The sequence below is a fragment of the Colobus angolensis genome, unplaced genomic scaffold (genome assembly GCF_000951035.1).
Source record: "Colobus angolensis palliatus isolate OR3802 unplaced genomic scaffold, Cang.pa_1.0 Scaffold141, whole genome shotgun sequence".
Lineage (NCBI taxonomy): Eukaryota > Metazoa > Chordata > Mammalia > Primates > Cercopithecidae > Colobus > Colobus angolensis.
In genome coordinates this window covers 3,400,116-3,412,889 of record NW_012114500.1, presented here as the reverse complement: position 1 = coordinate 3,412,889, position 12,774 = coordinate 3,400,116, and the positions used below count along the sequence as shown (strand labels likewise).

The window sequence follows — 12,774 nt, the reverse complement described above, 5'->3', positions numbered from 1 at the left end:
TTAAAACCAGGCAGAAGTGAATTAAATAATATACCTAAAATTATGAATGAATATAGGATCTTTTATAGGGAATTTGTAGATAATTGGCTTTTGCTGAAGACCATGACATTCAGGTTTTTTTCAAGGATACCTTTAATAGGAGTACAGAGCCCCAAATCCTTCAAAGATTATGATGAAATGCAAAGGGAATGACATTACTCAGTGACAGAGTTTAGCTGTGTGCCCACCCAAATCTCATCCTGAATTCTAATCCAAACTGGAATTCCCATCTGTCTAGGGAGGCACATGGTGGGAGGTGATGAGATCATGGGGGAGGTTTCCCTCATGATATTCTCCTGATAGTGAGTGTGTTCTTAACAAGATCTGGTTGTTTGATAAGTTTCTGGTGCTTCTCCTTTCTCTCATTCTTTTTCTCCTCTATCTTGTGAAGAAGGTACTTGTTTCTTCTTTGCCTTCTACCATGATCGTAAGTTTTCTGAGACTTTCCCAGCCATGCAGAATTGTAAGTCAATTAAACCTCTTTCCCTTATAAATTAACCAGTATCAGGTAGTATCTTTATAGCAGTGTAAAAGCAGACTAATACACTCAGAATCAGTATTGAATTAATTCTTACTACAATATTTCATACAAAGTTAAAACAACACATCGTTGCATAGTATAAATATTGGTAGGTTTGGTGAGATATACATGGATATTAACTATTGCTAATATCATACTCATAACATCATACTCTATTAGACTGTTCTTGCACTGCTATAAAGAAATACCTGAGACTGGGTAATTTATAATAAAAGAGGTTTAATTGACTCATGGTTGTGCAGGCTGTACAGGAAGCATGGTGGCATCTGCTTCTAAGAAGTCCTCAAGAAGCTTCCAGTGGAAGGCAAAGTGGGCACCAGCATCCTACCTGCTGGGAGCAGGAGCAGGAGGGGTGAAGAAGGTGCCACATGCTTTTAAAGAATCACATCTTCTGAGAATGCACTCAGTATCAGAAGGACAGCATCAAGGAGATGGTGCTAAACCATTCATGAGAAATCCACCCCCATGATCAAATCACCCCCAACCAGGTTCCATTTTCCACATTGGGAATTACATTTCAACATGAGATTTGGATGGGTAAATATCCAAATTATATCAAATACTAGTATTTTTTCAAGGATAGTCATTTATTTTCATAGTTACAATGTTATCAAAAGGCTTATGTGTGGATTTGGTACCAATAGGAAATGGATAACAAAAAGGGATGGATTTATTATATCCATTATACTTTATCTGAAAAAAGCTACTATTATATACTAAAAGTAAGCAACTATGTTGTCAGATTTATTGTATGAAAAAGACCATGCATTTCACATTAGCTTACCTACTTAATGGTAATCTCAGTTCATTCTGATCACCTAGATGAACTTTGGAGTACCAGTTGGCTCTCCCTGTGGGTTCTGCACCCATGGATTCAATAAACCACAGATCAAGGATACTTGAAAAACAAAAAATTAAATTAAAAAGTACAATGTGACTGGGCACAGTGGCACATGCCTATAATTCCAACACGTTGGGAGGCCAAGGCAGGAGAATTATTTAAGTCCAGTAGTTCAAGACCAGCCTGGGCAAAATAGTGAAACCTCATCTCTATAAAATATTTTTAAAATTATCCAGGTACTGTGGCATGCACCTGTGGTCCCAGCTACTTGGGAGGCTGAGGAGGGAGAGTTGCTTGAGCTCAGGAGGTCAAGGCTGCAACAAGCCATGATTAAGCTACTGTACTCCAGCCAGAATGAGACTGAGACTCTGTCATAAAAATACAGTGTAACAATATACAATAATACAAATTAAAAAACAATATAGCAACTATTTATATAGCATTTAAATTTTGTTAGATATTATAAGTAATCTAGAGGTGGTTTAAAGTATAAAGGAGGAGGATGTGAGTAGGCTCTAAATAAATACTGTAGCATTTTATTTCAAGAACTGGAACATCCACAGATTTTGATATAGGAAGTTGAGTTAGGGTCCTGGAATCAATCACCCTTAGATACCAAGATAAGATTGTATAGTGTCTCACTGAATTGACAGATGAGCACAGCGGTGAGTCAGGTAGGATTTAACATGTAATTTGTAGGTTGTCTATACTAAAAATAATGTCTCTGTTTAGAATTTGTCTTGTTAAGAAATGTAAGTAACAATGCAAATGTTTTTCTCTGGAATAAGTACCCATCAAGGATGTTTAGAGGGGCCAGGCAGTGTTTAAAAGAAAAGTGCCTGAGTGGGATGGGGATGTTGTTAACTGCTGAAACTTGTCAGAGAGTTGCAAAGTGACAGAGGCAAATAAAATTATATATGACTAGATATATGTGAGGACAAAGCCATACGGGGAAAAAAAAATAAGATACATTTTTGTATGTAGGAAAACTTCTTAACAATTGCTCATTGTTTTGGGGGTGTATAGTCTCAGAAGATGCAAGTATACAGAGAGGAAAATAACTGAAATTTTAAATTAGGAACCAGAAGTTCTGGGTTCTTGTTACAGTTTTCCTAGTTACTTTGTCTCAGCTTCATTTGAAATCTATAAAATAAGGACAATTTCCTAAAAAAATTTAAAGATATTTTCAGCTATACCTTTTTTTCTAATATACCAATCAAGTAGTAAATTATGTCTTATTATAGATTATGATTTAGTTTTCTAAATTATAGATTTAGAGAAATTTTGTATAAATGTTAGTAGAATTTTTTAATGGTAAGAATTCTCCATATTTTCGAACTCTGTGAAGGATTAAGTCCTGATGAATTATTAATATGACTTATTTATTTCATTTTTCTGAGTATTCAAGATAATTGATCATTTATCTCATGAGAGATAGAAGAAAAATGGAAAGTTTTTATGTATAATGATGTTAATTGTTAACCAAAGGTGAAATAGCAAGTTAATACTCTAATTATGATTAAAATTCTCCATTTTTTAGCCTCAGATTTGTGTCTTAAGCCTGGAACAACACAGCTCAATAAATTAGATGGCATAGATGAATTCCACTTTTATACATCTTCTAAATCTATGTTTTCTTCTTTTTTTTTCCTTATCTGATTATTTTAGTACTAGAAATCTTAATAACTTGATATGTCACTTGTTAAAAAATGACATTTGTTGTAAGGAAATACCTAATTGAATCATCTAATTGTTTTTTAACATGACTATGCCGAAAACTAAAACATGAGAAAAATAGCCTCCCCATAGACTGAGATCTCATTTTAAAAATAAATAAAAAATAAAACTCTGTCTGTAAAAACTATAAGTGATTTTTAGACATATAGTGCAGTGTTCTGTAAACTAAGCATGGCAACTGTGTAATTATGTTTTTCTCTGGGGAGAAGATAATGAAGACAGTTGTCAATAGCAAGTTCAGTGGTCATTCTCAGCTCTTAAGCCTCTGCCGTTGCCCAGTTGCGTTCAGTACAGAAAGCATCCTGCTCCTTATGAGGCCACTTTATGGGCAGGATGGTGAAAATGGCATGGTTTTCTCTTGAAAAAAAAAAAAAAAAAATCCCAGGCATGCTACAGTTCTTTGAGTATGCAAGATAACAGTTTGAATCTCTTTTTCCAGGATTAGGTCTCATATTCACAAGTACCCAGTATTTGGTATTTTCTGGACTTTAATATACATTGCTGAGCTCACACTGAGGCATTTAGTAAATGTTTCTTGAACATTGTGGTTACTGAAGGTCTAAAATATGTTTGGCACTGGAGACTCACAGGTTAATTTGGCAGAATTCTTTTGTTTGGCCATTTAGTAGAAGGAAAGCAACCTATGATCTAGAAAATGCAAGATGGCAAATTGATGGGATAATAATTATGCAGTGAAGGCTACGAGAGGGAGAGGTTAATTTTAGGAGAAATTCAAGACAAAAGACTGACGAGGTAAAGAAGGGCTAGATCATGTGGTGAAGGGAGGTGCCTTATATTGATTATTAGGAATTTGATATCACTAGGATATCGATTAATTTTATTGAATACATGAATGATTATTTCTTAGTATTTTTTTTCTTGAACTTAAGAGATAATAAGGTTGTTTATGCAACTTACTTAAAAATCCAGGTTTCAATAAGAATGATAGAAAATATTTCCATAGCCCAAATTGCTCCTCTCTTTATTAAGTGACTCCGTTTTCAGCATTGTTGCTCTGTGTGTTTAGTGCTACAATGAGCAATTCTACCTGCAAAAGATATTATTAATTTCTATTTTATATAATCAATCTTACCTGAAAGAAGATTGTAAGATACAGAACACATTGAGCTAGAAGGCATTTATTTAATGGACATGATAAAAAATACACGATATAAAATTTATAGGCATAAATTAATAAATTAAGGGAAAATTATTTTATCCATTTTGTTACTCCAGAGCTCTTGTAATAGAAAGTTAAAATGATAATTGTTTCCTTTTGTTGTTGTTATTGTAGTTGTTCTTGGGAGAAGTTCTTGCTCTGTCACCAGGCTTGAGTGCGGTAGCACGATCATGGCCCACTGCAGCCTTGACCTCCTGGACTCAAACAATCCTCCCACCTCAGCTTTTTTAGTGGCTGAGATTACAGTCATACACCCACACACCTGGTTCATTTTTTTAAATTATTTTTTTCTTTTTGTAGAGTTGGAGTTTTGCCATGTGGCCCGGGCTGGCCTCAAACTCCTGCCTCGGTCTATTAAAGTGCAGGGATTACAGGTGTGAACCACCACACCTGGCTAAATATTTACTTTTTATTTGTTTAACTAGTATAGAATATATGTTTTTATGGGAGAATGGTTATTTCCCTCATAAAATAAGATTTAATGAACATATTTGTGAAAAATGTCCTAGCGTAATTTATAGCCAATAATTGTGAAAAAATGAGATGACAGTGGGGATCAGAATCTGTGGCTGGAGTTGGAAAAGGGAGGAGTAAATTTCACAACTACCACTCACGTTTCTAAAAAATATTTTTTCCTCATTATCAGCACATATATTTTTATAGCACTATTTTAAGTTACTCCAAAGGACTGATTAAACTCCTATTTAATTCCTTTTATAATGTTTTAGGGTGAAGATGGTTTTCCAGGATTCAAAGGTGACATGGGTCTAAAAGGTGACAGAGTAAGTATAAAGAAAATGTGCACTAGTACATAAAATTTAATATATATATATATTTTTCTTTGCTTATCTTTAAATATAGTAAGCATATGATAAATAAAATGTTTGTACTACCTAAGTCTTTAATCATTTAAGTTTTTATACTAAGATTTAGGGATTTTAACTTTTGTGGAGATAGTATAGTATAAACTGTCTTTTAGATGCTATATTTCCGTAAGTTCCATAATAAACATGCACCCGCGCACGCGCGTGCACGCACACACACACGTGTTAGTATTGTTTATACATAGGACGTTAAAAAATTATGATCAAATTGCTAGAAGTAATTTGATAAGTTTGTTCTAAATTTTGTTCATATATAATGAGCTATGCTGCCTGGAAAGTATATGTGTGCAACTTTCATGAATTTTCATTATATGGTGGTGTTCAATTTTTGAATGTAAAAATAGTAGATTTTTCTAGTAATACATTATAGAAAACAAACAGAAATATTAGTTATCTAATGCAAATTAAATGCTTTATTGGGAAGATTTATTTTTAATTAATATGCTAGTACCTGATACATCTGAACAAAGAAGCATTCTATAGAAAATATTTGTTTCCCTGAAATTCAAATGAAGTCTCCATGTAGGATTGGGGCAATAACATCCATATACAAGTTCTTAAACATTAAAGATAAAAGCCAAGTACAAAATAGAGATATTTTTCTTGTGTTCCAAACAGTAATTTCCAAAGCTACTGACCAATATTTATTATTATTATTTTCCCTCTCTCTCTGCAACACAGATGCTTTAAAAGCAATTTAGTGTCATATATGGTAGGATTAGACTTTTGTAGATTTTCAAATGTCAGACTATATTCGGTTTATTAAACATGAAATGATTGATGAAGTCACTTTCAAGCCTCTTTGTCATGAACAAAAACATTAGTAAACACACCAAAGTTGAAAACTCTTGCAATAGACTGTAATTTGTGACTTTCAATCTCCAAATGTATTTTTGTAACTGCCTGATGGGTTTATCTTGCCTGCTGCCCAGATAGAGCCTATTTATCAACACAGGGGAATTGCAATAGAGAAAGAATTTGACTCTTTCTCTACACATAGAGTTGGCTGAATAGGAGACAAGAATTTTATTATTACTCAAATTAGCCTCCACAAAAATTTGGAGGATAGGGTTTTTTCAAGATAGTTTGGTGGGCAGGAGGTTAGGAAATGAGAACTGCTGCTTGGTTGAGGATGCAATCATAGGGGGATGGAAAAATCGTCCTTGTGTTCTGATTCAGCTTCTGGTTGGGGACCACAGGGCCAGTTAAGTCAGGAATCATTGGTCTGCGTGGAGTCAGCTGGTTGTCAGAAATGCAGAAGTCTGATAAGACACCTCAATAGGCCAATCTTACGTTCTACATAGTGACGTTATTTACAGGAGTAATTAGGGAAGTTATAAAAATTGTAACTTTCAGAACAATGGCTGGTAATTCTTTACTATGCCTACATTTTAGTGAAATTCACACCCCTCTCATAATTCTAACCTTGTGGCTTTGTATTAGTGTTTATAAAGACAGATTTGTTTGGGGAAGAACTATCATCACTTGAACTATGAAGTACATTTCTCCCAATGTTATCTTGCCCCACACCCTGTTATGATCAAGGGCAGTTTGAAGGTGAAAGGCAAGATGGAGTTTGTTAAATCAGATCTCTTTCACTGTCATAATTTTTTCACTGTTATAATTTTTGTAAAGAAGTTTCATTTTCATTCATAAGAATGCTGTTATTCTATGCCTCAGGGAGAAGTTGGTCAGATTGGCCCAAGAGGGGAAGATGGCCCTGAAGGCCCGAAAGGTCGAGCAGGCCCAGCCGGAGACCCAGGTCCTTCAGGTCAAGCAGGAGAAAAGGTTGGTAAATGACTTTAAATTCACTGGTACACTTGCAAATGATGTTTCACTATCATTTTAAATTCTTTCAATAACTAGTGTCAGAAATTGAGTTCTTAATACATTAAAGCTAAAATTTTTCATTATCATTTTAAATTTGCAACCATTACATTTACATTTCAATGTAATATTAGGCAACATTAAAATTTGCTTTCATAAAGTATTTCGTGATATGGTAAATTTTCTGTAATGTACTGTGAAGTTAGATTTTTAAAAAAAGCAAGAAATGTCTATGACAAGTGTTACCACATTATGTACACTAAAGCAAAATATAAATAATCTCTTATGGATAGAATTCAGATGATTCCTTTTCTTTCTCATATATATATATATATATATTCTACATATATATGTGTGTGTATATATATGTCTATATTAAATACAGAATTCTATTAAATTCCTATTAAATACTCCTAAGAGGTATGATTATGAGATAGACATTTCTTTTGTTACTCTTCCTTATTTTCTAGTCCTCTATGCCCTCCTTGGCCATGTAGAATCAGCTACTCTTAGAGTTCTTCCACATTAGATGTTGAGAATTAAAGGATGCACGATTAAAGGATGAAATAATCAGTGAAAAAGGATCTACTTACGGTTTTGTACCAAGTAGAATCATCTTTTATTTTTTCTACGTAAACATGCATTTCACATAATAAGTCTATTAAAAAACACTGGTATTCAGGCCCAACTTCAAGGGATTTTAATTTTAATCTGGGCTTGACACAAGTATCAATATGTTTGAAAACATCCCCAGATAATTCTAATATTCATTGTTTTGAGAGACACTGGGCATTATGTGTTGTGTCAAAAATATTTGCAACCATTACATTCATATTGCAATATGATATTAGGCAACATTGAAATTTGACTTCATAGAGGATTTAGTGCCAGGGCAAATTTTTGATAATGTATGAAGCTAAATAAAAAAATGAGAACAGCCTATGACAAATGTTATTGCATTATATACACTAAAGCAGAATATCAATAATCTCTTGCTGGCATAATTCAAATGATTCCTTTTCTATATGTATATGTCTATATTTTCTACAACAAACATGCCATAAAGAAACTTCATGCTATTTAAGAAAATTACAAATGACAGACCCAACCATTGTATCTCAGAAAGAAAATATATGATATAGGTATTATACGGAGAGTAAGAATAAACAAATAAAAAGAAAATTCCTCATGTCCTTGTGAATTATCTAATGTGACAGTTCTTATAAGGTTTTATACTTTGAAACTTCTACAGTTTCACACTTGGAAAAAACATTGCTAATTGTAAATTGACGAACACTGTTATAGTGATTTGGCAGCAGAAGTAAAAGATCAGGGGAAAACAAGGCCCTTTGAGATGTTTAAACCTTTTCATTTAAAATGCCCAACGCCAGTGGTTAAAAGGGTATCCTGGTACCTTCCTGTCTTCTTAGGCTCTATCATGTGTAAACAGTCACACAATCTATTGTGATAAATCAGGAGCTTAACTTACCTCACAGTTCTTTTCTTTTGTAACATTTCATTAGTATTTGTTAGTTTACTGAAGTTGCCTATCATCCTATTGAAAATGCAAACTTTCTGCCAGAATTTATTTTAAAATTACTCTAAAATGAATTAGAGTATATCCATACATTCTAATGTGGTAATTAACAAAGAAAACAAATAGCTTGTGATCAGAATTAGATAAGTTTACTTAACTTGAAATTGATGGTATAAAACAAACTGTGATAGTGTATCCAAGGTGACATCATTGTAAGTATACTTCTTAGGGTTAGTTTGCATATTTTCCGTCTAAAGACTACTTATCTATGCAATGCTGATCATGACGTGGACAGCTCTTTAGTTCAATCTGTAACAAGGTCATTAACCATACTTTTAATTTTTTGCCTTATTTCATCTAGTAAAATACTTATTTTTATTTAGAAACTTCTGTTCATCTTTTATCAATGCACATACAAATTTGAACTTGTGTTTATTTTCCATTTTTAGTTGTTCAATGTACATTGAAAATAATGATACATTATGCTTTCTAATGTTTAAGACAGCAGTAAATAATATTTTATAAATGAAGTATGCTTTTATAAGTATCTTATTAAAGAAATGGATGCATGGTAAAATTCCACATACATATTTTATTCAATTCATTTATTTTTATCTTTCTACCTGTTTCTTTTAAATTAATGCTTTGTTCAGAGAGAAATTTTAGGGAAGTAAATTGTTTAGGATAATTTTTTAAACCATCTGGTGTTTGTTACACATTGTTGGACTTTATTATAACTTAAATTTTGTTTTAGCACTTTCAGATTGAAAGGCAACCTCATTGCACTGGAATAAAATAGTATATTCGATTATCTGCTTGGAGGAATAAACACTCCACAAAAACCATCATTATTAGCTAAAGCTCTCAACACATATTATATTTATTAGTCCAGATATTTCAACATGTTAGAGTGAAAGAAGAAATTTAAATTAAATTAAAATTTAATTCTGAATGTCTTTGCATATCTAGGTTTACTTACTCATTGAGAAAAGTTAAATGACTCATGATCCCTTGTTTTATATTTAGACTGGGATAAATGAAATAACTTTATCAAAAAGATTTACTCTAGTTGGAGTGATAAAAATCTAAATATTGTGCCAGTTACATCAACTAATTTAAAATAGTATTCAATGTTGAAAAAGCTTAGGAGTATTTTTAACCATGCTTTATAATTCACAAAGAAGTGTAGAGTACTCTAAAACCTCAGGATTCATGTACCTAAAGAAGGCACTATCACTTATATAATAAAGGTTAAGTTAGGCAACATTATAACATTAGAAATATGTTCAAAGCGAGAATTTTCTTATTCACATGAAGAAACTTAATGAAGGTAAATAATGATAAAAACCTGCAAATCTTCCTTTTGAGTGTACAATATGTGATTCTAATTTTTAGAAAAAATACTGAAATCATTATGTAAACTTAATTCAACTTAAAATATTACTTTGATCATTATATATTTTAACTATAGGGAAAACTTGGAGTTCCAGGATTACCAGGATATCCCGGAAGACAAGGTCCAAAGGTAAAACAACTTGATATTTATAGTTTATTAACATTTTGTGAAGACAATATTAATCACATATGGTTACCTTACAGTTTGTAACATTTCTATATTATGATGAGTACTTAAAAATAATTTCACAAGGAAAATCATAGAGCATGTGGACACCTGGAGTGCAGGGAGCTCAAAGAACTTAAGTGATTATGGATTGCAGTATTTTAGGAGAAGGAGTCATGAAACAAAGGCATAATCGGTACTTCTTTGTAATTGGAAAAACAACTATCCTAATATATGTGGAAGTTTTAACATGGATGACATTTGATGGATAATAGCTTTTGATTTCCTTTCTACTATCCTAAGGGTTTATATTACCACTTGATTTTCTTTTTTTTTAATTAATACACCTTTCACACTGTCTGTTACCCTCATTTCCATGAGTATTTTTTTCCAGCGTTGCTGTAAGAAATCTCCACAAACTTATTAACTTAAAACAACAGAAATTCACTGTCTCACAGTTTCGGAGGCCAGAAGTATGAAACCATGGTGTCGCAGGGCTGTACTGTCTCCAGAGTTTCTAGTAAAAAATCTGTCCTTGCCTCTCCCAGCTTCTGGTGGCCCCAGATATTCCTTGGCTTGTGGCTTCATGACCCCAATTTCTGTTCACTTCTTTATCTGGCCTTTTTTCTGTGTATCTTCTCTTCTGTCTCTTATAAGAACACTTGCCATTGGATTTAGGGACCACCTAGGCAATCCAGGAGGATCTCATTTCCTTAATTTAATAGCATTTGGCAAGACTTTTTTTTCTAAGTAAGGTAACATTGACAGGTTCCATAGATTTGGATATGTATATAACTTTTGAGGAGCCACCACTCAATTCGCTATATCACTTAAATCTCATTTGTGGCTATTTGAAATATAATTTTAAGTATAAAAAATATGGTTTTAAAAAATGCATATTTACCTCAGTGTACTAATTTTTCTCAAATCTACCATAAAACTTTGTTAAGGAGGCACTTGACGCATTGAGTAGTTAAATTAATCTTAAGTGAATTAATATATAAATGTTGATTATTAATAACAGAGTGGTTATGATACGGGAGGGGGACAGAGAAGTGATGGGTAGTTTTATTTATATCATTGTTTTAATTGTATGTACATGAGATTATATCAATCTATCAGTTTATTGAGTTTGACCCATTTAGGCATAACAGACATAATAGGTATGGCAAATCCTGCTTCTGTAACATTCTTAAACATGTATCTATTCATAAGTTTCACATATAATTATGGGAGACAAAAACGCCCTTCTCCCTGAGTATATAAACCACATGCTCTTGTGTTCCCTCATTGCCACATGATAATTCTCTTTTAGACTTGCTGTACAGCTTTTTCTTACAATTTTTTTCATTGTGTTTCAAAAAAAAAATCCTTCCTTCCTTGAGTAGCAGGGGATAAATATAATGCCTTTGAACCCTTCTAAAATAAGATTTATTCCATCTGTGATTTAAAAATAATATGGGCATATTTAAATATTTTCTGGATGTACTCGACACTGATTAATACTTTTTATCATTTAAATATTGTCTCTAACGTACTGCTCTGTCTTTCAGTTAGCTTCCTTTCAATGTCAAGCATTTTCACAAATATTATAAGTAAGAAAAGCCATTCACTGTGTAATCGAGGACCTCAAGCTATCCTTAGATCACTTCATGCATTCTAGATCTATTTATTAAGTTAAATTACAATTGTTTTGCTTTGATTTACAAACATAAGAAACTGTCACAATATTACATGAATGAGTAGAATTTTATTTTATCAATTTATTTAAAATTCTGGTTTTTCCTAAGTTCTCTGATCAGTATTCTTTGAAGTGTTTTTATTAACAAAATGCAACAGAATAAACAGAAATGCTTTCTCCTAGAGGTATCTAACATCTTTTAATCCTTTTACTGAAATGTCTGGAATTTTGTTCTTTATTTCTTTCATATTGCTTCTTTTCATAGCTCATTTATTAGTTCTATGATAAAAAAGCTTTTAAGTTTCTCTATTCCAAAATGAAAAACTAACTGGGACATCAAAGATGAAAGATAGCTTCATATTTTTTTCCTATGTATAAGCTGATGAATTTTGAATAAATTTAAATTTTTATTTTACTAAAGTGAAATGCCATTGCCAGTCTCTTTCAAACAGATTAAGGACTGTAATTTGACATCATATTAATTTCTTAGTAGCTTTCAAGCAGATTAAGGACTGTAATTTGACATCATTAATTTCTTAGTAGCAATATAAACCTTAAAGGTATTAAAAAGATGTAGCACCACATGTGCTATGAAATGATAGCTGTTTCTAAAATAACATCTATTTTAAGGTAGGATACTTTTATATGTCAGACAGCATTTTAAAAGTTTCACGTTTTTAGTTTCACATTTATTGATGAAGCCAATTTCACAATTAATACTTGACTTTATGGCCTTTGTGTGTTTCTGTATAAAAACAGGTAATATTTTTTCATAGAAATTATATATTTTGGTGATAATTCTGTATGTGGGAAACAAAAAATAACATTTCCATATATTCAACTGATTAATTGGTGGGTTGGTCATTTTCTGTGTTTTCTATGAATTTCCTAGAGTAGAAACTCTACGTAAGAAAATACATTGATGAAAAACAAAATTGGTGCATAA

General features: G+C 32.3%; 1 protein-coding gene across 1 annotated transcript in view; it reads left to right on the top strand.

The window, feature by feature from the left end:
- COL11A1 (collagen, type XI, alpha 1) overlaps window positions 1–12,774 on the top strand; it is a 220,804-nt gene that overhangs the window by 110,127 nt on the left and 97,903 nt on the right. The window contains exons 29-31 of the mRNA XM_011935227.1: window positions 5,067–5,120; window positions 6,903–7,010; window positions 10,058–10,111. Of these exons, the coding sequence (XP_011790617.1) occupies window positions 5,067–5,120; window positions 6,903–7,010; window positions 10,058–10,111 (216 nt within the window). The remainder of the gene's footprint in view (window positions 1–5,066; window positions 5,121–6,902; window positions 7,011–10,057; window positions 10,112–12,774) is intronic.